This window comes from Rhipicephalus sanguineus, chromosome 4 (genome assembly GCF_013339695.2).
Source record: "Rhipicephalus sanguineus isolate Rsan-2018 chromosome 4, BIME_Rsan_1.4, whole genome shotgun sequence".
NCBI classification, from domain to species: domain Eukaryota; kingdom Metazoa; phylum Arthropoda; class Arachnida; order Ixodida; family Ixodidae; genus Rhipicephalus; species Rhipicephalus sanguineus.
The window spans coordinates 103,487,951-103,515,032 of NC_051179.1; the positions used below are offsets into that span (position 1 = coordinate 103,487,951).

The following is a 27,082-nucleotide window of genomic DNA, read 5'->3' on the forward strand; positions in this document are numbered from 1 at the left end:
ATCTGGGCAGAGCGCTGCTCTGATTTTATGTCGATCAATCTACCCTGCGTTCCGTTGTCTTTTCTTCCCGAAGGCGAATACCACATAAATACACACCACTTGCGACAGCATCACCCTCCAGTGGCATGCGGGTCTGGGATGGCCGGCCCAGTGAAAAGCAGCCTCATAATCTTCGCTGCTTTCGCGAATGGCCCACGGTTCTTGAAAGATGTCTCGCAAGCATTCATAAGAGTAATTCCCAGCGTTACTTGATTGACAGTGATCTCGGCAATATTGTGACAGTGCAGCGCATTCTGACGCCATCCTAAAATAACTCGCACAACAATGATGTCGCCATGGGCGTCCGGAGGGGGGTGCAAGGGGGGCGGCTGCCCCCCCTTGGAATTTCGGATAATATTTTTCAATTCAGTACCTTCAGGATTGCCAGCCAACTTTGCACGTTACACACTACTATTGACTAGTCTTGTCGGTGATGTCACGGCAGTGAAAGAAAAGCTACCTGTGTTGGATGCGAGCCCCCTCGCCTCCCCCCCCCCCCCCCTCCTGCTAATGCACCCCCCTGCAAAAAGTTCTGCGGACGCCCTTGGATGTCGCCAAAAATGAAACTTGTGGAAAAATTGTCTTTGGCATCGGACATTCGTACCATGTATCTTAACGTCTTACATACCGCGGTATGTAGCCGCGGGTCAATGCCTTTTATTTTTTGTTTCTGTTCGTGATCGCCGCTTTATCGCTTTCATCAATTTGTTGCTCCCGCCTACAGTATCAAAAATTCCTCGAAGGATGACGGAAATCTGTAGCATATGAAGCGCGTATAATCAGCTTGTGTGCGATTCACTCAATGGTTGCGCTCGGCAGCAACTCGATAATAGCAATAATACAAGAAAACGAAAACCGGCAAACGAAGCAAGCGGAGCGTTACTATATTCCAAGAGTTGTTACGAACAAAATCTATTAAAGGGGTTCTGCAACAGTATTTCAACGTGGTCAGAAAACGCTGCCGACCTACCGTGTAGTCGACGCTCCTGAGAACACGCGAGCCAAACGTTATAGCGCAGCACGTGGCCTGAAATTTACAATTAATTCTCAAAGTCAGCTAGAAATCGCTCCCTCTTCTCTCTACAAATGATGCCATACACCCAAATCACTGCGCCATATACCCAAGTCGACGGCCATTGGCTGATTTCAACATCGTGACCTCCATAGTTACCGTGGCCGCCGCGAGATGCCGTCACATGCTCGCGCTCGCGATCACACTGAAAGTAAGCTGCGCGATAAAAAAGTGCTCAAGCTCATGACGTGCGCTGGCGAAGGGACGCATCTTCTTGCCCCCTTGTCGTAGCTTTCAGCGCGCTCGCTGGTACGAAAGGAGAGAGAAAGTCCTTAAAGCGTGCGGCGAATCCCTGTGATCCGCTCGTACTTGACGGATTCTAAAATTTTTTGTGGCAGTCGATTCGTGAGGCAATAAGCTTTTTTAACGAAGCCATTCGATGATTACTTGAAAAAGCGTTGCACGACCCCTTTAAAGAGCTCACACCTATGCAACCTTTCAGTGGCGTAGTACACGAACTTCGCCAACTGGGCGCAAAAATCTGAAGACCAGGAAAGACTTTCAGGTGGAATAATCTTTCTTTGGAGGATCGACTTCGCTCCGGGTTTCACTTGGCAGTATAAGCAGCCGGGGCAATGATTGGAAACGCCGCTAAATACTTTTAGCAGCGGAGCTGTTTAGTGATGGGGCCGTTAGTACGCGTGAGCCGCGAACAGCAAATGATCACCATAATGAACCGGTACGCGATCTCTTTGTCCTCTTCTTCATCGTCGTCGTCCTCTTCTTCACCTTCTGCTTCATTCCCAGAACACGTGAGCTGATTTCTCCGGCGTGGGATGCAATAACTCTGATGGGCGAGGCAACGAGTACAGAGGGAGAGAAAAAAAGACAAATAAATAGAAATAAAGATAAAGAGAGAAATTCCTGGGGAAAAATTCTGCGTGAGGCGAGATTCGAACCCGCGTAACCATGATCCGAAGGCGAGCGTCTTAACCACTTGGTTATCCAGGCACGCTAGCAGAGCATAGCAAACCCTTGTATAGTGTAGTATAGCAAGCGGGTGGGAAAGGAAAGTGAGGGTGAGGAGAATGGAAATGAGGAGGGGAGAGAGTAAACCATAGCATAGAAATAGAGAAATAGAGAGAACGAAAAGCAGAAAGAGAAAGAAAGAGAGATAATCAAAGCAAGAGAGAGAGATAGAAAGAAAGAGGAAACGAGAAATACAGAGAGAGAGAGAGAGAGAAAGGGAAGAAAGAACGACCGAGAAAGAGAAGGAAATAGAGAGAGAGAGCGCAATAGAAATAAACGGAGACAAAAAGGACATACACAAAAACAGAGAGAACAGAGATAAAGAAAGAAATAGAAAGAAAGAAAGAAAGAAAGAAAGAAAGAAATTTGCAAAACTAAGCAAACCAGCAACGGCCGGGACTACCTAGGTGCCCATCAGCTCCGCTGTTTCTTTAGCATTGCGCCTCCAGTGCAAGCTACGCTGACTTTTAAAATTTTTATTTATTTATTTATTTATTTAATATTTTTTTCGGAGAGGGGGGGGGTTGGGCAGCTTGGTCTTCGCTTCTATGCAGCATTTACCAGTTCACTCGTTTCAATGCAATCAATAAACACGATTTTTTTAGGGGCGAAGTACCTCAGGGCCGAGCCTTGTACCCCACGCGTCTAGCGTAGCTCTGGTTTACACGGAGTCCGCTAGGGGCGCTGCGGTAGCAGCGCTCGCTCCCGGCGCGTGCTCAGGTTTGAATGGAGACCGCTAGGGGTGCGTTGTGCTCTCAGATGCATTTCATATGACCATAAACATCTAACAACAGCCAGGGGGACGTGTATAGACCTCGTCTTTGCTAACTTCAGATTACATCCCATTCAAGAACCTATGGCTCTTCATTTTACCAATCGCAAGGCGGTCCTAATGAAGGGGAAACGAAGTCCGCACCTCAACACCATACATGCCTTATGACGTCAATAAAACAACATTGTATATACTGTACACACGTGTTAGCCGCGCATTGGCATGCTCGAGTAGGCAATGTACGGGGGATTCACGATTACCCGAACGATCCGCGGTGCTTTGCCCACTCATCATCATTCACTTCGTGGATATGCGTGATTTTTTTCGGGTACATTTGAGATGGCAGCCAAGATGGCTGGGATATTTGGCGTGTAATGACCCTAATATGCAGAGACCAAGATAGTAATTCTAAAAGTATACAGAGTAGCATGTAGGCGCCTTTATATACGCCGGCAGAATTCTCTGTTTTTCATCAAAGAGGTTTCATCAAAGTGTGACGTGAGTGTATGACGACACTATCGATAGGTCGTAACATGAAAATCATGACATGCATCTCATGCGCGGCATGACATATATGTCTCCCTATGTGCGCTTATGACCGTTTCATTCACTGCACATAGAACAAAATAGCCATGGTGAGACATGACTGTATGAGGAACAGAAATGACAGGTCCTAACATGCAAATCATGACATGCGTGTCATATATGGCATGGTTTACAAGACACTGCCTTGGTGCGCTTCCTGTCGTTTTAGTAACTAGATATATGCGAAAATTGGTATGACATGGCATGAATGCGTGATGAACATAAATGACAGGTCATGCATTGTATATACCAGAATATAAGTTTTATTAGCATGGTATATATACCAGATTGTACACGCATGCATGCGTGCATGCATGACAAACATGCGATAGTGAACTACATGTCATGACATCAATGCCTTCATTTGCTTCAAAGACAAACAATGCAATGTATGCAGCTCATTGCTGACTGCTTCGCATTACTCCGACTCCCACAGTGCATAGGATCTGACGGATTTTTCCTCACTGCCTTCGCGCAGTTGTTTTCTCAGTCGATTGTATGACGTCATCATGTAACGTCATGATGACGTCACAAATTTTGACGATCTGTGATGTCATGATGACGTCATCACACGATTACTTTTTTTTGCATCGTTCGGGTTGACAACGACGCCGGACGTCGACGCTCAGTTTTCGCGTTTGATGAGGCATCAGTAGCAGATCGCGAGCGGCCTGATCACGAACGGAGCGTATCGCTCTGAGTGGGATCGCCGTCTCCACATCTGCGATTGGAACGCGTGTGCTCCCGCCGGTGAAATCTGCCGATTTCGGCGGAGCAAGTTTTGTTGCTCCACGGCGCGATCCACATTCGGCGGCTGCTCCCAACCTGCCATTGTAATCGGATTGCTGCTTACAAAACAGAAAAACTTGATCTGGATCTACATTCAGCATAACACTTTCGCCTTAATAAGTCTCGAAATATTACAAATATGGCGTTAAGGGGTAGCATATGTAGACGAAGAATAAAACAGCGCTGAGGGACGAGAAGAAGACGCGGCGCTGAACTAACAATCGAGGTTACAAGTGCGATATATAGAAGCAGCTATCCGCGCAGAACAAACATAATCAGAAGTGCACATCCATGTGAACTTCCATCACCTTACGTGTTGAAGTGTGGTGAAATTAGGTATAAATAGAAAGCCATGATCACTACAACCCTGCACCAAAGCCGTTTCACAATGACGGAGAGGATTTCCGTCTGGAGATTCTTGCGCTCGCTTTATGCGTACAGCAGTAAATTTAACATTAGTCCTGCAGCAGCTCACCTAAGACACAATTTTTATACAAGCTATCCATACACATATTTACGTCCTTGACCCTTATTCAGTCGCACTAACCTTTTCACGCACTTTTTCTTCATGGGGCCATCAAATAATGGAACTGGTTACCCCCGGAAGCACTTTGTGAGAAACATCGCCCTCACTTTGAAAACTACGTACCTTCCTCGGAAAATCTGTGACCATGTGATACAAAGTGAGATGATTGTTAAAACGTACTTGATTTGTTACACTTTTCTCTGTTGTACTGACTTTTAAGTATATCTATCTATTACAGTGTGCGCTACAGCTGCACCGCGTTTTCATTATCTTCATTTTCAAGCGAAGCTTGTACTGAATGATCTGTGTGGTGGTGCTCCAAAAAACCCTCCTCACCCATATAAAACCACTTTCACCCACAAGAAACCTTCTTCAACCTCAGCCATAGGTCGGTAAACATAGTAAAGCTCTTCTGGCTCGATCAAAAATATATTTTGCGATTAGGGATCACCCGGACTCCGACTTTACAAACTTTTCCTCAACCGGGTTCACTCGGACTCAGAATCACTGAAACTTTTTCTATAGCTGTAGTGTACATTTAGTTGGGCCGTTATACAGGCTGACGAACGCTGCAGAGAACATTGAAGCCGCCACGCTGACAGCGTTCCGGCCACGGCCGCTAGCCATAAGAAATCAGTGCATCAGCCATGCCCCCTCCAAGCTTATATATATATATATATATATATATATATATATATATATATATATATATATATATATATATATATATATATATATATATATATATATATATATGAAGAGTTAGAGAGTCTGACTTCCAAATTAAAGAATTTAGTCTAACTTAGTTCAGTCTCCTAGGGGCCGATACCGCGATATCATAATGACGATCTGTAGTGGTGGGAGGCTCCAGATTTGTCAATTTGCACTAAGGCGTCGATCCACCTCGTAACGCTTGGCTCAAAGCGAAAACGACCGCACAGGCTGCTACTCGCTGACTGCATCGCATAAAATCGATACCCACAATGCGTGGGATCTGCCGATTTTTTTTTATTGACATGCTTTACTTTGTTAAAACCTGCACCAGACACGAGAGAGTAGGCTAATGCTGGCACAGGAAGCTTTAATTATGCCAGTGAATTCAATTTAAGACGGAAAGTAATTCTCAGAAGGTAGCGATTACCATTTGTTGCTGCTACACCTTGTGCGAAGCTTGGGTTACGAATTTTTCCACCGAAAGTTGTTTTCTGGACGAGTATTCCATTTGCTCTTCGGTCACCAAACTGGCAGTAAAACCCCCTGCTGATAAATAAAAAAAATGCGTACGATCTTTTCTCGGCGCTTTCATAGGCAGGCATGTCGAAGGGTACCCGTTTGTAGACAACCAACTTTTATTGGCGAGCAAATGTGTGCGAAAGCATTCACTGACTGACTGTGTCGGGATTCCTTCGTATTCTCATTAGGATTTTTGTTTTCTGAAAACCAGTCGCTTCAAAGGTTCAAAACCTTTTAACATGTCGTAGCTTAGTGGTCGCTTCAGTTGTTCATAAAAACAATTAACATATTCCACGCATTCAAATTCGTTTGAGGGGCATTTTCCACTGAATGTTTGACTTGTCACTGGCGCTTGATCCAGATTTTAAAAGCCTGAAATGGAAAAGAAGCAGGCATAGACCGCCCCCTGTGAAATGGCTGCCAGGCAGGACGGCCAACAGTCCGTTGTCAATGGACAGGGACCCAAGCCAAGCTCTTAAAAAATATCCCGAGCTGGCGCCAGCGAGCAGTCCGGGGAGGGGAAGGGGGAGGGGGGGAGTCCTCTCCGCCTATGGGGGAATTAATTGTGGTCATTTACCTGTAGTGTAGCAATTATGACGCAAATTGAAACGAATTAAAATGGACTACAGGATGCCCTTTCCGTCGGCGGGATCCAAACCCACAACCTTCAAATTACACGTCCGATGCTCTGCCAACTGTACCAATAGTTCTACGATCGAAGGCGACTTCCCGTCAACTGCGAGTGGTCCTAGCTAACGCTCCCAGGGATAACACGCACTGAAATACCAAAGGATGTGGACAGGGAGGTGCCTTCCTTCAGAGCTCATGTGTTAGGCTTCGGATCACACCGACGGAAAGGGTGGTCGTGCACTTTAATTGAATTTACGCCCGAATTAATACACGAGTTAAGAGAACAATAATGCCCCCAATACTTTCCTTGACCTAATTTTCTGTTGGATGAATTTGGTTGTGTATAGGCTAACAAATAAACGAGCCCCTGGAAACAAATTTCCTTTCTTTCGGATTCATCTTGTCACTAACTGTACTTATGACATCCTCCCATCGAGTGAGTGTGTGTGAGTGAGTGTGAGTAAGTAAATAAGTACAACAAAATCAATACACAAGACATGTCACCACCTACAGAGCTCTTTTGCTCGAGCTCTTTTTATTGTACAATAATAAGGTTACAAACCACCGTTATACAATTATAAAAAAAAAGATATCGAGGTATGTTCCATAGTCAACGTATTGTACAGGAGACATCCCGCGTCTGCAGTGTCAACTAGCCAATTGTACAAAAAAGACAAGCACATTTATTGATGAACTAAGCGAGTAGCGAGTATATCTTTACATATACTACTCAAACTCCGGCAAAATACACACACAATAAACGTGGCAGTGCGACATACGAAATAAAATAAGTAAATATTGCAACACGAATAGCTGTAGTTATGCAGCATAATATTGCGAAATGTGCGCTGACAAATGAACAACAAAATCTAGCCCAAATCGCGCTAATGTTGTAGAGTTCAAGGTTTACGGGCAAGCCGGGGCTGCTGGTGCATTGGGTTTGACGACCACGAGGCGGGAGTCTCGGAACTCTTGCGCTAACGCGGGCCGCCGGGTTGCTTCCCCTTTGGAAGAGAAGCATCCGATGCACGTCCCGAACGGAGCTCGGCCGAGCTGTCTCTTCTAGACAGTCTTCTGTAAACACGAAAGAAAGCTCACTTTATATGTGTATTTGTACACCTACGATGTCATATACCAAAACCATGACATCAAATCTGAAAAAGATTAGAACACTAAAACGCCTATCTTTGGTTAAAACGTAAGAAAAAATGTCCCTCCCACAGAGAATTTGCGTAAGTGCTCCGTCTGATAGTAGTTGCTTATTTTTGTGACTGCAATCGCTTCATGTTCGTTTCAGATAGCTGAGTTTACCATGCAGACCCACGTTTGTGTCGCTGGTTTCATGACAGAAACTTGAACGTCTTGATTAATTTCGTCAGGGATTCTGAGATCGGCTGCTCAGCGAAACTAAGTGTCTTCGGTGGTAACGACGAACCTTTAATTTCTTATTATGCGCAATATTTACATTAGCTGAGAAAAAGTACTTCCGGTTTTAGTGGGAACAAACTAGTACGACTGTGTTTCGCAAGTGAAGGGCAAGTGCGCCGTTGTTTTGTGGGCGGAGCTGCCATTTCTTCTTATAGGCTGTAAACCAGTGTAACAAGATTGGTTAACGTTCACTGGCACGTTTGGGATATCCTAGGCAGAGCCGTATTCCTAGGGTGCTGTGTAGTGGATTGCTTGTTCAGCAGCACTCCAGAAGTTCTGCCAATATATTTAGCCCCTGAGATTCCAGGTAAAATCATGGAAAGAAGTGTAAATTTCAAGGGCTCGTTTTCTTTGTTATACACAATATTACTGAGAACTAACAGACAATAATGCCAAGGAAAGTATAGGGGATGTTTTTAGTAATAAATGTAAGGTAATTGTGAAGAAAGAAAAGTGGACGAAAAGATAGCTTGCCGCGGGCAGGGACCGAACCTGCGACCTTCGAATAACGCGTCCGATGCTCTACCAACTGAGCTACCGCGGCGGCCATCCCCCCGTCCACTTTATAGGGTATATGTGTGCATTTAAACGCGGGAGCGTCAGTCAGCGCCGCCAGTAGCCATGACGGCGAGTGTGGAACACTCTTTTTCTGCCTTGTTGGCGTCACGTAGCACGTGAACTTATTACGAGCTGGCAGCTGACCAATAATCCCTCGCATACTACCTGAAAGCATCAAGTCTGCCAGAACGAGTCGGTCCCTGCCCGCGGCAAGCTATCTTTTCGTCCACTTTTCTTTCTTCACAATTACCTTACATTTATTACTAAAAACATCCCCTATACTTTCCTTGGCATCATTGTCTGTTAGTTCTCAGTAATATTGTGTATAACAAAGAAAACGAGCCCTTGAAATTTACACTTCTTTCCTTCATTCATAGCGAGGGTCTCGTTCTGGCAGACTTGATGCTTTCAGGTAGTATGCGAGGGATTATTGGTCAGCTGCCAGCTCGTAATAAGTTCACGTGCTACGTGACGCCAACAAGGCAGAAAAAGAGTGTTCCACACTCGCCGTCATGGCTACTGGCGGCGCTGACTGACGCTCCCGCATTTAAATGCACACATATACCCTATAAAGTGGACGGGGGGATGGCCGCCGCGGTAGCTCAGTTGGTAGAGCATCGGACGCGTTATTCGAAGGTCGCAGGTTCGGTCCCTGCCCGCGGCAAGCTATCTTTTCGTCCACTTTTCTTTCTTCACAATTACCTTACATTTATTACTAAAAACATCCCCTATACTTTCCTTGGCATTATTGTCTGTTAGTTCTCAGTAATATCAGGTACAGTCATGTTACTTAACTGCGTATAAAGAAGCGAAAGCTTGTTTTTTCAGAACTATGCACTGTTTATGACGGCCACGGTATTATTCGTAAAAGCACAGCGAATGTTGTGCAAAGCTGTGAAGTGCTTCAATTGGTATGCGTAATGCCGCGAAAACGTCTCACTGGCAGCGTCTCACGCCACTGCGTCGCCAGCGGGGCGGGGGCGGGATCAAGGGTTTCAAGGCCCCCCCCCCCCCTCCGAAAATTTTCAGTTTTGTATGTGTATATATACACGCACACATACAAACGCAGGCAGGAATATACATAAAAGTTGGTTAAATTCCCCCCCCCCCCCCCCCCACTCTCGAAAAAAATATATACATTCTGGCTACGCCATGCGTTCTCACGCTCTTCATGAAATTCAGTTAAGAAAATAGTGCTATATATATAATTAAGTAATTCTGTAGCACTTTGTAGGGGAATGTCTGTTTGAATATTTATAAGGAAAACAAGTACTTGTTTTCACACACACACACACACACACACACACACACACACACACACACACACACACACACACACACACACACACACACACACACACACACACACACACACACACACACACACACGCACGCACGCACACGCACGCGCACACACACACACACACACACACACACACGCACGCACGCACGCACGCACAAACCCACACACGTGTGTGTGTGTGTAAACCCACGTACAAGTGTACATAAAGGGTGGTTGAACATGCCCGAAAAAGATTTCGGACTACGCCCCTGAAGTGATTCTTCTTAGAATCACTCAATCAAAGTTAGTCTGTGCGAGTACGCAGCGTCGCCGAAGTGCTCTACATCGTGTATAAGGAATGAATTTATTGCAGCTGCATCCTCATAACCGAACCTTTTGAGGGTCAAAATTTTCCACCAAAAGCAACCCCACTGGACCGAATTTTTATTGCAGATTTAAACCATTCAGAACGGCCTATTCCGGAAAAATATCTGTGTTTTTTTTATTTGTTAGAATGATCATAAAGTAAAAAAAAACATTATGCAGCTTTAGATGCACATCATATTCGGCGAATAATAAGTGTAAAAATTACAAATAAGCTTATATGAGGAATAAAGTATGGTGTATGGATTGCAATAAGGTATGTTTCACGAGTTTAGAGAAATGCGCCCGCCAGAATACTGCCACCTTTGAGCCACTCAGAATCGATCATGGCGCGCACTCGTATGAGAAATTGCTCATCGGTCGAATTCCGATTTCGATAGAGTTAGGAATTTATCGTCTTAACGGCTGACATCCAACGAATCTGATCGCATTTTGGCATTTTGGCAGTATAGTCGGAATTGAAAGGAATCGTCGCTTGACTCACTTCCGGCGGAGAAGCCGGCGCGCATGCGGCCATGGCTTAATCGCTGTGTATGTGAGCGCCCACAAGGAAACTTTATATATATGTACGGTTGTGCACCAGTCAGAAAATCCAAACGACTGAGAAACTTGCGGTGACCCTTAATCTTACTCAATTGTCATGGAGGAGTAAATCATGTAATCAGCTTTCCGCAATTCGCAAGAAGGAAAAATCACATGCACACCTTATGAAAAAAAAAGGGTTATATATATATATATATATATATATATATATATATATATATATATATATATATATATATATATATATATATATATATATATATATATATATATATATATATATATATATATACAGGGTGTTTCAGCTAAAAAGCACCAAATATTAAAAAATTAAACAGGTGCTACGCATCTCCAATTAGTGCAGTATTGTTCTGAGACATATAGCGCACGTCAGAATATTTTACCAATCCGCCAAGCTCGGTAATTAACAAAGATTGTTTAATGAACTTTTTAAATAGTAACTCTTGAAAAAAGTTTTCACTACAAAAGTTGTAGCGCTTGTTCAAAAACATCGAATTTTTTAATCTATTCTAAGATAACTCCTCTGCTTAATTTTTTTCCAGCCTTTCTTTAAAGCGCACGAATTTTAAAAAAATAGCACGTGACTGCCGCCTAACGCGCGGCGCTTTTAGTGCCCTCAAATGTAAGTTGAAAGAATTATCAAAGGATGCTCCGCGCACGAAGGTCGATAGACCAGGCTGCCGGTGACTGCGATGGACGCTAAATGATGATAGAGGCCGTACCATCAAAAAAAAAAAAAATCTACGAAAGAGCGGTCGTCACGTGTGAGTGCATCTTTTATCTCGGTCCTGCATCACGCTGTCACCCTCGCCCCTTCCTATGTGTTTCTTCATTGGTGCGAAAAAAATTCGGCAGATCCCACGTACCGTGGGAGTCGATGTGATGCGAAGCATGCGGCGGGTAGGTGACTGTGGCGTAACTTTTTTTCTGAGCGACACGTTACAAATTGACGATAAAGATTTGTATAAATTTTATACGCACACATATGTGTTGAAGAGCCGCATATGTGTTATATAACCAGTTGTTTACGGTTGGGTAACGCTGCCAATGGCAACGTGGGTATTACCAACACCAGAAGCGGTAAGCTGATATGTAGCGCTTATACGTGTCCCGAGAACGCACGCGTTTCACGAACCCGTGTGCCTGTGTGCAAGAAGTCCTTGACAGTTCTTGAACAAGGGCATCATCACCGTGATCAGTAAGCACCAGCAGCTGGTCATGACTTGTTATAGGATCCGGTCGTGATCGTGGTGACGAGGGGTCCATGTGTAGTGAAGTATGTGGTATAGTAGAGCTGTTGGAATTCGTGGATGCCTCGGTCATTTCGTCGACACATTGTCTGTCGACAGAGCCGGCGACATGTCGGAACCACAAGCCACACTTCGCGTTGGTGAGGTATAGGCCGTCGAGGCTGGTAGGCCTGGATAGTGCTACGTATACCAACATCAGTGGATGGTGTTTGTCGTATTTGTAGACTACCTGGGCGTATGTGGCCTACGTAGCCTAGTCTACAAAGCGGCTGTCACTCAATCTGGCATCATCTTCGGTCAGCAGGAGGCTATCACCCAGCCTCGTAAGAAATGAAGAGGACACTTTGTCGTTCTGGCGGACTAAGTGCACTTTACGGTGCGGTGATGTGGATATCATATGTAACATTCGTTTATGTATTCCTCCGGGGTCGAGCAATGCTTCAATATAGCTTGCTGAATCATAGGAACACAAACGTAATGTTTACTAGACTGCTATAAAAGCGGAGCCAACAGTGGATTTACAGACGTTAATCTGATATGACGCCTGTATCGTAGGAGTAGACATCGTAGGAATATCATGTAGTGTTTATTGCTTTCTTGTAAATTAGATAGCCAGCACCACAAACACAATTGACGTTGCACCGCTATTACGCCTGCGTAGGCTGTTTTTCCAAAGCAATTTATAGAAATGGCGTGGCTCAGTGGTAGAATACCTGATTGCCACGCAGAATGCTTGGGTTCGATTCCTGCTGGGATCCTAATTTTCATTCTTTCCATTCGTTCAGTCAACGCTGCCGGTGTTGGTTTTCCTTAACGCTCTAGCATTTTAGTTAACAATGTCTGTTCTCGCCGTTCCTGGGTAGGTATAAACTATTACCTGTGGCGCATACCCGTAAACCACGGCCCGTGGTAAACGGGTATGTGCCACACGTGTCTAGTGGAAAGGGTTTGACGACGTACGCGACAGGATTTTAAGGTTATTCATGTCATGACCCTGCAGTCATATTCGTCAAATCCTCTTACCCTCCCATGCAAATTTTGGTCTACACCAAGTTAAGGAGGCGATCATGAGAACACCCAGACGTAGGCGGCTAGATAGATAGATAGATAGATACGTAGATAGAAACGCTCAAAGTGCCAGAGGTTCGCTAAGAAATGCTTCGCATTAAAAAAAAATACCTACCCTACATCAAATGCTACCTACGGTCTCATGTAGCATTTGCTCCGTGGCTGCCGCTTTCTCGTTGAGGAATTTTTATTTGTTGTTGTTGAAACGGTATGCTCATTTTGTCGCTTAACGTCCATCGCAGTCACCGATAACCTGTTACACCGAACTTCGTGCACGAAGCAGCCTTTGATAATTCGTTCAACTTACATTTGAGGGCACTGAAAGCGCCGTGCGTTTGGCGGCAGTCACGTGTTATTTTTTAAAATTCGCGCGCTTTAAAGAAAGGCCGGGAAAAAATTAAGCAGGGGAGTTATCTTAACCCAGATTGATGAATTCGATGTTTCTGAACGAGTGCTACAACTTTTGTATTGAAAACTGTTCTCTAGAGTTATTATTTAAAAAGTTCATTAAGCAATCTTTGTTAATTGCCGAGCTTGGCGGATTGAAAAAAATATTCTGAAATGATTTATATGGCTCAGAACAATATTGCGTTAATTGCAGACGCGTAGCACCTAAACTTAATTTTTTATTACTTGGTGCTTTTTAGCTGAAACACCCTGTATATATATATATATATATATATATATATATATATATATATATATATATATATATATATATATATATATATATATATATATATATATATCCAACGAATCTGATCCCCGGCATTTCCCCCTCAAAGGCGGATGGACACAAGCCTACAACAATGGGCGCGCACTGCAGGCTGACGTCATGAGCCGGACGGCCGGTGATCTCGCGTTCGGAGACCATTGGCGAGTGCATGAGAGGGACTATTTCTTTAGCCGCGGAGGCGATCGGCTGCCGCGCTTCGGTTGCCTGGCGGGACCTTTCCGGGCTACGACTGTAGGCTTGCGAAGCTCTCGCGGGCTTTTAAATGCGAAGCATTTCTTAGCGAACTTCTGCGACTTTGAGCGTATCTATCTATCTATCTATCTATCTATCTATCTATCTATCTATCTATCTATCTATCTATCTATCTATCTATCTATCTATCTATCTATCTATCTATCTATCTATCTATCTATCTATCTATCTATCTAGCCGCCTACGACTTTGTGCTCTCCTGGTCGCTTGGTTAATCGAATGTACACCAAAATTGGTATGGCATAACATGATTGTATGGCGAACATAAATGACAAGTCATAACATGAAAATCATGACACGCATGTCATGTACAGCATGATTTACATGCCACGCTCATGGTGTGCCGGCGGCCGTTTCGCTGGCTTGATATACACCAAAATTGGTATCTTGCGACGTGACTGTGTGACGAACATGAAAACATGAGTTAACATGAAAATCATGACACGCATGTCATGTACAGCATGACTTACGTGCCACGCTCATGGTGCGCTGGCGGCCGTTTCGCTAGCTCGATATACACCGAAATTGGTATCTTGCGACGTGACTGTGTGACGAACATAAATAACACGAGTTAACATGAAAGTCATGACACGCATGTCATGTACAGCATGACTTACGTACCACGCTCATGGAGCTCTGGCGGCCGTTTCGCTAGCTTGATCGACTCCAAAATTAGTATTGCACGATGTGACTGTGTGACGAACATGAAAACACGAGTTAACATGAAAATCATGACACGCATGTCATGTACAGCATGACTTACGTGCCACGCTCATGGTGCGCTGGCGGCCGTTTCGCTAGCTCGATATACACCGAAATTGGTATCTTGCGACGTGACTATGTGACGAACATAAATAACACGAGTTAACAGGAAAATCATGACACGCATGTCATATACAGCATGATTTACGTGCCACGCTCATGGAGCTCTGGCGGCCGTTTCGCTAGCTTGATCTACTCCGAAATTAGTATTGCACGATGTGACTGTGTGACGAACATAAATAACACGAGTTAACATGAAAGTCATGACACACATGTCATGTACAGCATGACTTGCGTGCCACGCTCATAGTGCGCTGACGGCCGTTTCGCCAGCTTGATCTACCCCGAAGTTGGTATTGAGCGACGTTACTATGTGTCGAACATAAATAATAGGAGTTAACATGAAAATCATGACGCGCATTTTCCTCAATGACATACAAGACGATGTATGCAGCTCTTTGCTGGCTGCTTCGCATTACATCGATTCCCACAATGCGTGGGATCTGCCGTCTTTTTTTAGGGGCGAAGCTCCTTAAGGCGGCACCCGTTCGTCCCTCGTCGTGCTCGTAGTAGTGAGTAACAAGTCTTACCCTTTGACCTCCAAGGTGGTGCCGGTGGGAGATTTCTCCTGTGCGTTGTTGAACAATAAAAAATTCGCAGCGTGCGCGTTAACTAAAAGCCGAATTCTTCTGTCTCTGTAGAAGTGTAAGTGTTAGCTAAAAGCCGACTTCTTCTGTCTCTCATTCCCATTAGCAGCCATTGTTTACCTCCAAGGTAGTGCCTGGTGAGATTTCTCCTGTGCGTGATTAAACAATAAAAATTTTGTTCAAAACGCCGTTGATTGATGAAATAAACCAACGAAAGACGCCAGATGTTTTGTAAAAACAAAACGAAAGAACGCCAGATGTTTCTAAAGCAAAACGAAAAAGACGCCAGCTGCTTAACGAAAGACGCGAGGTGTTTTCTAAAGCAATGGTTTTCTAAACAATGAAAATTCACAGCGTACATGTAAAATTAAAGTGAGCTGCAAGTCGTCATAACTCATCGAACCTTTAGTATAAACGCGCCCGATCTCACGTCGGTGATGATGTACTGGGCAGAATTCACGGAAGATTCACGGTTTACCGATGAACCTCCGCAGCTTCGCCCACTCATCATCATTCACTCCGTGGATATGCTGTGATTTTTTTGCCCTCAGAGCTCCTGCCCTAATGTGAGTGAAAAATTCATTCATTCATTCATTCATTCATTCATTCATTCATTCATTCATTCATTCATTCATTCATTCATTCGTTATAGAGGCGTTGATCCACCCACCCACTTAGCGGCACGGTCGACGAGGTGATGAACGGACTGGCGGCGGGACTGACCAGGGACACTTTCTTCTCCGAGGCTGCCGTGTTCTGGAAGCGGGCGTCGCCACCGGGTGCGTCGCGCCCATCATGCAGCAGCTCCACGGAGGCTGTACGCTTCCTCCACACGCGCACAGGCTCGTAGCACGTTCTGGTAGAACAACATTTACAGTAGGGGCGAATGAATACCATGACATTTATTAAACTCCCCTTGCGACTCGAATAAAATTACATTCGAAAGGGCGTAATGCGTTCGAGATAAAAAGTTCAATTTCTTCGAGTAGGTGCATATGGTCGTATAAGCGGGACTAACACGATTACTGAAGCTAGCCTGTCATGCTGGTATAGGGTGTTTGATATGACCATAGACGTGCGCAGGGTTCCCCATCAGGGGGGAGGGGTCGAAGGTTCATCGCAGCCCCCCCCCCCCCCTACTAAATCAATCTATATTGGCGCAGCTTTTGCACCCCCCCCCTCTTAGGTGCGCACGCGCATGGAGGAAGGAAAAACTAAGGAGAGGCCCTATCGTATCCCAATGCATTGCGAAAAGTGTGGCGGAAGTGACGTCAGATTTATGGGGCAAACAAACCGGTATGGGGCAAACAAAACAGCAGACGCCCCGCGGCGTGCTCTCCGCGGTGGTTCGCTTCTGCTCGGATTTGTAGTCCCGGCGTAAACTTAGCGCGTATTGTGCGGTTCGCACGCAGTAAAATGTTGCAAGCAGACGTTTACCAGGCTGTTCGTGCGTGGCAGGCCCGAGCGCTGCGTGCTGAAATTCTTCGCGGAGCGCTTTTGTGCAACAGTACAGAAAGTACCGGTACGTGCCGTAATCAACAACATTCAGCCTTTGCCTCATCGTATTCGAACTCACCTCGCAGTGACTTACGCGTCCTGCTGGGCGTTAGGCCTTTCTTTTCCTTTCTCGTAGCCCGATTTCCAGATCTATCGCCCGATTAGCGGTTATTTGCTCGTGTATATGGAGTGAGCGCAGTAGCTATTCGGCGCAACGCCAACCTATAGTTGACGTAACGTCACGTCGAAAAGAAGACGCCGCTGTATTGTATACGCGATCGTGCACGTAAAGTTTATAATTCCAGTGCGCACGCAACGAGCGCACACCGCACTCCGTACAGTCACCGCACAGTCCGATAACAACAACAAAAGTTTATTGCCATTTCGCTTGCACGGCACAGCCTCTAAAACGTACGATGCCTTCAGCGCCAGACGCCAAAAACAAAATTTCACGTGTGTTCTGAGTTGACACAACGAGTAAGAAGCAACAGAGCGCACATCCGAGAGCTCCGCATGCAAATGCCATGCCTTAGTGATCAGTACTGAAGCGAACGTATACGTACACATGAAAAGTGACAACCGGTACTGCCCGCAGTGCACGCGATTTGCACAGGGTATACGCAACAGCTGGGCATTGCGTAGCTTTCCTAACGAACACACAGAAAGAGCAGCACGCGTGAATCGACTACACCGCTTGCACGGCGAAAAACAAACTAAAAAAAAGACTGCAAAGTTTCGCGATGCGCGCATGCGCTTGCGAACGTCGCGGCGGAAGTCGCGAAATGTTTCGCTGCGCCTTCGCTAGGAGGCGATGCGGGTGTTTGCGATGTGGAGGCTTCACGAATGTGACGTCAGGGCCTCTCCTTAGTATTCCTTCCTCCATGGCTATATATGCTACCTTTAGGTAGCAGAGTTGCGCATCTGTCTTCCAAACGCCGCTATCAGCAACGCGCTGCGGAGAAGCTGACCTTCGGGCCAATTTTTGTATTTGTCGACGCCACCGCTGCAGCGAACTGAATTAACACTAGTCATCGATAATCAATGTTTATCGCCGGTCTTCGACACGCCGGACATGTTAATTGCCGACACGATAGGCATGTCAACTGCACAAACGGAGTGCTACTTCACCGCATAGCTGTGGTTGCTAGCCAGACGTACGCGCAACACTGCTACCTAAAGGTAGCAAGCACAGCAACTCAAGGTGTGCCCGGTGCTCTTTTTTAAAGACGATATTAAAGACGATAGTCTTTCTCGGGGAACTTAAACGCAGCAATTTTGGTTTGTCTGTCTGTCTGTCTGTCTGTCTGTCACCCGATTCAGTCACCCGGCCAAAGATTAACCACTTGCGGAACACCCAGCCATCTTGAACTGGTACCGCCGTTCATACTTGTGAAAATTGTCGATCAAAACGCAAATGTCGCGCGTATCTGAGGCGCAACATCAATACATAAGTATTAGGTGGTGTGTTCCTTTACTAGAAAATACATAGATACGTAATTCTAAAGACCTTAGGCTGCGTGAAAAATGCTAGTGTTTTTTGGGCTGCGCTGCAAATGCGACGCTATGAGCCAGATGCGGCGATTCAACATAGAGGAGGAGGACTCATGTAGTGGCCGGAAGACGACTATCGTCTTTCGAAGACATTTGCAGCGAAGCACGCAGATACGCGGCCATTTTTTTTCGTTCCACATCACGAGTGGGTACAGAAAGGGGCCGTCTCAAGGGCAGTTTTCAAACTGAAAGAATATGTAGGAGCGTTGCGTGATAGAAAACACGCTCAAGCTCCTCGGAGATCTGCGTACCACCAGCGACAAATGGTGTATATAAATAGCTCGCCGTTATTTCCCCCCCGGCGCACACAAGGCGTGTGGTTGAGTTGTCTAACGTAGCACGCTGAGGAGCAAGGGTCACTGGTTCGAATCCCCGGTCGGCGGAATTTTTTTCTTCTGCTTTATTTTTCTTTGCGCTTTTCTTTATATATATTTACATACATATACATGCATACACATACATCCGGGACATGACGGCGACGGCAAAAATCCGCGGAGAATGTCCATATAATTACTATCGCAATAAAGGAGAAACCTGAAGTCCTCATGGTTAGTTGCGAACAGGGCTCTAGTCAGGTGGGCACCTGGTTCCTTACCCCTGCTGCCCCCTTATGATACAGACGTGCACCTGTTCCATGGGCAATGTGGGACTAACTGTTCAGAACAGAAAAGTCTCGTTTCGATAATGACAGAGGTGAAAATTAAGGGAGGACTTTTGTATGCGTTTTTTTGATGACCAGGATCTAAGATAATTTTTCTTTGAATTCAGCCCTATCGAAGGCTGCTGTTCACATATTTTAAAGCGCAACTCTTAGGTGCCCTTTCCTGCGTTGAGCGGCGTCGCCGTTGGCGTTGTCGGCGTCAGCGTAACCGATAGAGCGAACGAGGATGAAAGAGAGCGAACGCGGAGTCTGTCGATATCACGAGCCACTGATCTCTAACCTCGCTTTCTTCCTCCGTCACGCCGCTGGATCCTCGGTCGGAGCTCGTGCGTACGCAGGGCTGGCACGTGCACTGCGGCTGGTTTCGCCTGTCCTAACGGGGCTGTCGGCGTTTCACTTGGTTCGCGACGCTTGCAACGCACATAGTGGTGCGCGTAGCACTCGAGCGCTGGCAGTTTCTGCGGCAATACGTAACGAATGCTACAACTGTAAAACTTCAAATACAGTTGGCGTTGCCCCAACACGAAGCTGCGCTCAGAATTCGCATTATGGAGTATCGTAATCGTCGGTGAATTTTTAGATGCGAAGCATCTTTTGCTTGGAGCTGTGTCCGGCGGTGGCGTCCGCGTTCCACTGCGCATGCGCCTACTCTCTCTCCCACTCTCCTCCTTTACGCAGGTGTTCGGTCGCCTTCCCTCCTTTCCATCCCGCGCTGCAGCCGCGGCGCAGCCTCTCCTCCCACGTGATGCAGCCGCGCCGCTGTGAGTGTAGCATAACCATCTGAGCGCGCGCTCGCGCCAAGGAGAAGCCTTCTTCCTCTTGTTCTTCGACCGCCTTGATGATGATACGTGCAGAGCACTTTAAGAGCCCGGGATGCCGTATGCTGTCCTAGCTTGGCGTAACGCAGACAAAACCATGTGTGCTGGCACGCGCTAGCGCGTTCGGGCCTGTGTAAGGGGCTGGGTAAGACGCTGTGGCCTCTCCCCCTTACACTCTCTCAGCAATCACGTCATGGCGAACCGCAACAGCAACTGCAGTGAATTCATGGTGTGCTCCACTTGCAAGGACGCGTAAAGGGGTATTCAGACGGGGGACAAATTCTCGGGGGATAAAGGCGAAGCCTAGTGACGCCAGCTCGCGAGGAGGAGTCTCCACAAATGTCCCCCACTCACACGGACGAGGCGAACGGTGGGGAAGACCAGTGTTGCTAGACTACTCTGGTGGCTTGTACGACCCGTTTGACGAGCTGCTGACGACGAGCTGCAGACGACCATGCAGCTGCAGACTGGACACCCACTGCCGCTCTTTGCAGGAGCAAGTGCAACAATATTGCCAAACAAGAGCCCGAAATTCCGCCATATCCCCCACCGGCGGCGGATCGTTTGTCCTGTCGAGGAAAAGGTCCCCGTATCCTCCGAGGAGTCGCGGGAGGTCGCACCCACTCACTAATCCGTGGCGTCGCAGTCACGTGATCCGCAATCGCCCCGTGTCCCCCGCCGATTTCTCCCTCGTGTGAATACCCCTTTAAATGGTGAGAAATCGGGTCATTAAGATAAGATATTTAAAACATAGAAGATAAATTTTTTTATTTTGTTTAATAATAATATTTTTGATTAGACTAAATATTGACTACAAAAAGTAGAGCTTGAATTGGTTCTTTGAGAATTACAAGTAATTTAGTTAAGAATAAAAATATATTACGGAGACTAGTTTGGCTACGAGAACAGTAGAGCTTATTCTGGAACTAAAGCGGCAACCAACCATAAAGCTGGATTCATTCATTCATTCATTCTCTCTTTATTTTCCAGAATAAAACAAAAAACATGACATTCTAAAAGCCGTAATAAAACAGCTTAACTGGGGCCCAGGAGACCAATTACGTGGCAACAAGCGACAGCTGAAAATATTTGCAACAATTGTGCAAGTCATACCACACATGATAAAAAAAAACATGGCTGATCCCTCTGTCATAGGTATCGGTATAACACGAAAGAGAAACATGTCTTCACAGACGTAGTTGAGCGTTTGTTGCGCATTCTTTCGCCCCATGGGCGAAGGAATGAATGCTACAGCAACAAATTGTAATGTCACGCGAAGAACGGCAAGCAGCTCGAAACTTGCAACGTGCTGCTCAAGCAGAAAGGACGCGCGGAACGAACATACACAGGATGAGAGCGAACTGTCACATTTGTAACTCATTTCTGCGAGAGCACCGCGCTCCTTTCGCAAAAGAGGCCGCTGCAGTGAGCCAAGTGACCTTCGTGCTCTCAACGCGAAACGTACAAACCGCCGCGATCACGAGATAAGCGCACGCACAAGCGACCATGCCCTGTAAACGCGGGCGCTCGTCGGAACGGCGACGACCTTTCAAGCGCGCTCTTCGAGCCCTTCGCGCCATCTCGCTAGTGATAACGAAAACAAAACACGCTGTAACACAGATCTCTGAGTACAGCCACCGGCAAATGGTGTATATAAATAGCTCGCCGTTAGCATTGCGAAGAACGTGCTGTTTGTGGCCGAATCGTTTCGTGCTGCGCGCTGCGGAGCGAGGGGTCGTAAGTTCGATTACCGGTGACGGAACTTTTTCTTCTGGTTTTTTTCTTTGCCCACTGTTAGTCTTTATATTTTACAACGTCATATCCGTGACGGAACTACGTCAGTGGAGCCGTGGTGGGCCCCGGCATAAAACACTTTCGGGTTAAAAAAAGTATTTACATAAACAAAGCATATAACAATACCCGTGTAAGCGTAACAGGCAATGATTATTTGGATAAGCACCATTCGAACAACAGACAATACTAACAGAATGCTCAAAATTTATTCGCAGAAAAGTGGCAATACTACAAGTACAAGAAAAAAACAGCAATAGAATAAAGTACACCTGTTATTCTGGCAGTAAACTACACGAAACAATAGTATCAACACAATGTAGTAAAAGAAAAGCACGGTAGCTCATACACAGCAATATACAGTGAAATATAGCAAAAGTTTATGAAGTAATTGAAACTTATGAATACTTTAGTAATTCAGAGACATTTCACGTAATGTATTAAGCGCAGGTTTATGTAAATGTTTATGTTTGTTTAGAGATCATGGGAGGTTATACTTCAATGACTGCAGTTTATAGTCAGTGCGAAAACGCGGTATAAGCAAGTCTCCTACATTACGAGTATTGATAGCGTGACTGTTGCGTTGCAGAAGAGCTGTTAACTGAATAAATTGTTTAAATGCAGAAGAACATATGTAAAATGATCGCGGGATGCGCAATTCATACATATGTTGGATTTCAATTATGCTGTGCTTGCGGAAATATGTCGAGGTCGGCGATAAATGACCAGTGTAGGTAATGTGACGGACAGCTTTCTCCTGCAAAAGCAATATTCTGTTGATGTTACGTTCAATTGTAGTGTTACGTTCAATTCGTATGTGTTTGAAACAGTGCTTGATATATTCGGAGTTGTATTTGTGCAGGGAGAATTTCTCGACAACGCGACAGAGCTCCCGTAGTAAAAGAAAGTTTCTTGCATAAATGACTTACGTGAGAGTCCCAGCTTAGATGAGATGAAAATGTTACATCAAGAATCTCATGTTCTTCAACAATATCTATTTCTTGGTCTGCGCACATAATATCTTGTTTAACGTTCAGAATCTTATTTCTAGGTCTAAATGTTATCGCTTTCGTTTTCTTATTGTTAATTTTAAGCTTGTTTCATAGTGACCATGATGTAATATTACAAAACAAGCGATTACAACTTTCTACCAACGTATCTGTACTGCACCCGAAAACAAGACCGTGACATCATCAGCATATATTATAAATTCTACTGACTTGTTGATATTAGCAATGCCATTTATAAAAACATCGAAAAGAAGGGGTCCTAATACACTTCCCTGCGGGACACTTCTACTAATGGGAAATGAAGATGAGTGATGATTACCTAAATACACACATTGTGGTCGCTTTGCTATATATGATTTTATTAGAGCCAGGGGAGTGCCCCGAACACCTTATATTTCGAACTTATGGAGTAGCGTACTATGGTAAATGGAATCGGAAGCCTTGGAGAAATCAATGAACAAACCTAATGCGAAAAGCCTGTTACCGATGTTCTCTCAAATTATTTCTGTGATGCTTAACAAAGCTAACTCCGTAGACCTTGCTTTACGGAAACCAAACTGAGCGTCACTTATAACGCCACTTTTGGTGAAAAAATGGGATAATCTGAAATGTAGCATTTTTTCGAAACCCTTAGCAAACACCGGAATAATCTATATTGGGCGATAGTTTTCCAGCGTGTTTTTGTCGCCACCTTTAAACAGAACACACACACACGAGAGTGCTTCATTTCACGTGGATATTCCCCAGACTCTGCTGCTAAATCAAATATATACAGGGGCTAAATGCTCTAAAACAAGTTTTATAGAACCGATCTCAAGATTATCAATATCTAATGCACCGTTATTCTTAAGACTCATAAATGTTCTGAATAGTTTTGGTTCGTCTGCCGGGTTGAGAAATATGCTTTCAGCATTTCGAATAATTGAGCTATTCATTTTCACGGTATTATTATTTGGTGGTATACTAGAAGCGAAATATTTATTGAAAAAAAAAAGCAAGTATTGCACCAGTTAGTACACGATTGTTTAACGCGATTTCATGTGGCATGAAGTGTGCCTTCTGGTCTCCTAAAACACTGTTTATTTCTTTCCAAGCTGTATCAGGGTATCTGGTACAGATACCAGAAAACAACTTTTCATAATAAATACGCTATTTTCGAATTTCGAAGGGCGTTGTTTAGCTTATTTCTGAAGGCTTCATAATGTTTGATTAAATTTTCCGCTCGAGATTAAGAATGCATCAAAACTTCATATTTTCGGTTTATCAAACGCCTAACAGCAAATGTGACCCATGGCTTTCTCATTTTCTTTGAGCGTTTAAATGTTTTAAAATGAAAATGAGTGAGGTACTAATATTTGTAAAAGATGCTATATATTTCAAGTACGCTTCATGAACATTTGTTATCATACAAACGAAAGACCAGTCATGAGTGCTAACGGCACGCTTGAAAGCCTGCAGTGACTCATCAGTAATATTTTGTACTTTGACCATCTGACGTTGACGCCTCTTCCCTGTTCTTGAAGAACTGTATTGCATAAACACTGGACAGTGGTGACTTATGTCTGATGAAATAGTACCGGCGTTAGAAACAAGTGTATCAGCATTGGTAATTATCATGTCTAACTTGTCTAATCCTGTCTAATTATGTATAATCTTCGATGCCACAGGCACAAAATGCCCACGCACGTTACTGCTGATCAGATTAGCGATGACCGACGACAGTGCTTACCGCTATCAGTGCACAGCGTGTATTGCTCGTACTTTAAATTTTCATTCCTGGGCACAAGTTCGCCCGAATGCCCGAATAAAGAGTTTCGTCTCGAACACGCCGACTGCTGCCTTCTTCATCGTCACGACCACGTGACAATATGAAGTCTTGGTTCTGTGAAGACAGTGTAAATCTCAGTGAGTGTGCTAGACACAACATTAATTAAAACTGTTAGACAAGAAAGCCAAGGAAAGTCTAGGGCATGCTATTTGCAGGTTCAGTCCCTGCTGGTGGCAAGTTATCTTTTCGTCCACTTTACGTTCTTCACATTTACATCATAAATACTACAGATAACATCCCCTATACTTTCCTTTTTCTTTCTTGTCTGTTAGTTCTAATTAATGTTGTGTCTAACAAAGAAAAACGAGACCTTAAAAATTTCACTTCTTTCGTTCATGAGTGTGCCGGAAAATCTTGAACGGCCGCGAATGCTTTCCCTTGGCTGTGCGCAGGGTCCAGTGCACCTAGGGGAAGTGAAATCTGATCCAACTATGGAGTATTTTCATTCGCGAAACTTCTTTCTTTTCGTGTGGTGGAAGCTGTAGAACCGCCCTCCTCCTCAGCGAAGCTTCCCCGCCAGTTCCTCGCCTTCTACGTGTTCCTTAGCGAAGGTTCTAACACGTTACGTAGTAAATCGTATCGTAATTAACGTACATCGCTCGTATCACTTCCACAACGCTCCAGAACGCCGTCTGGAACAACATTACGAAGAGGATGAGGAGGTAGAGGGTCCATCCGGTGGCGCCGAGGATGCCACTGGCGTAGATCCAGGCGAACGAGAGCACGAGGGCGTCGCCCGCAGCCGACACGGCGTCCACCACCATGCGCGCTATATCCACCTTATGGTCGGGGTCCTTGAAGAAGTCGAGCAACGGCTGCGAATGGATCGAAGAGGGAATTATTTATTTCATTTACATATACTGCCGCCTCTTTGCGAGACACTGCAGGGGTGGGTACACAAGTTGCTCGCAAATCACATATAACGAAGCGTAAATTAGCATGCATATTAACGCTAAACTGCGTCAATGGGCAAGCAAATGAAAAAGCATGTTACACAAGTGCGCGTATAACAAATCAGCATTGCATCCAAAAACAAGTGTTCAAGGGTAGAAAAAGAAGCATATAAATACACAAAAAAACATACAACACGTTTTGAACTCATTGAAAGAAACTGAAAGAGAAACTTTCTACAGGGCAATTATTGTATCCCACAGTGCGCAACCTCTATTTAAGAACACATTATGTAACCAATATTAAGCAACACTAGCCGACCATAACCCTCATTTAGCCTAGAGGTAGTGGCCGATGTTGGTCATCATTCAGGAAATATTGGCCAAAAAAAGCCTGTATACGGTGTGATTACTTGCTGCGGCAACTGTCGCGGCCCAATTTCTGCGGTGAATGTGTTATATAGTTACTCGCTGCGTATATATATAAAATATGTAAAATATAGCTGCCTTATATTTCGTTACGCTGTGACGCGCTTGCACAACCGCACATGCTTTTCCTGGAGACCAAGACAAACAATGCTTACGTATTAAAACACGTTTGCAGGTGTGGGGTTTAACTGCGCAGCGAAATACGAAGCGCTGCGTTTAAACGGAACTTTCGCTAGAGCCGATGGTTGAATTTCGCGTTTAATGAGGCATTTAAGGCCTTAAAAAATTCTTGCGCATGCTTCTTCTCCACTCTTGTGGTTGGGGGAGAATACGCAAAGCGCTACACATACACGCGCTAAGGAAGGCAGTTGCTGCCTTTACGAAGACAAGTCCACTTGTCCAAACGTTGCTTCCAGTGACACCACCTGTTCAAGAATTTTTCGCCTCTTCAAACCTCCATCTTGCCCCGAACTTCTGCCTAGTTCAAACGTAATTGAGCGACTCATTTGAACGATCGGCGCCGGTGCGGTACCGCGACGTACCGCATTCTTGAGGCGCACCATGAAGGGCTTGTGGCAGACGTCGCATTCCAGCGTGTCCCGGTCGCGCAGCCATCGCTCGAGGCAGCTCTTGTGCACGAAGGCGTCTGGACCCCTGCAGGCGCAGGGCTCCACCAGGGGATCGTCGGGGCTGTCGAGGACGCGGTGGCAGATGCGGCACGTGGGAACCCCGCCGCCCGCCAGCACCGTCTCCGCGAGCGTCCCAGTCTGATGGCCGGCCATGTCGCTGCTCGAGTGCTGCGCGTAGCATAGCTATAATATACGCGAAGCGAACAAAAAACGCACAGGGTCCCCTAGGCATTCGCCTTGTACGACTCCAAGGAGAAAGCTGTCTTCTTCTTTCTCTTCTCAGTCGATTTATTAAGGCTCTTGCCTTAATATGAAGTTCACGGGAAGATGGAGGCCTGGCGCGATGGGAAACAGTTTAACGAGGAATGTATGTCGTTGGACCCATCTTAAAACAGCGCAAGAATGGCGAAGACCAGTAAAGAACGACAAACA

At 45.3% G+C, this 27,082-nt stretch overlaps 1 protein-coding gene across 1 annotated transcript; it reads right to left on the reverse strand.

Moving 5' to 3' along the window:
• Nucleotides 1-7,537: 7,537 nt before the first annotated feature.
• LOC119388903 (E3 ubiquitin-protein ligase MARCHF2-like) lies at nt 7,538-26,811 on the reverse strand. The gene is made up of 4 exons (XM_037656266.2): nt 26,564-26,811; nt 25,297-25,517; nt 16,217-16,402; nt 7,538-7,689 (listed from the first exon to the last, which is right to left on the reverse strand). The coding sequence occupies exons 1-4, from the start codon at nt 26,801-26,803 to the stop codon at nt 7,593-7,595; spliced, it is 744 nt and encodes a 247-aa protein (XP_037512194.1). The 5' UTR covers nt 26,804-26,811; the 3' UTR covers nt 7,538-7,592.
• Between the last annotated feature and the right edge of the window lie 271 nt (nt 26,812-27,082).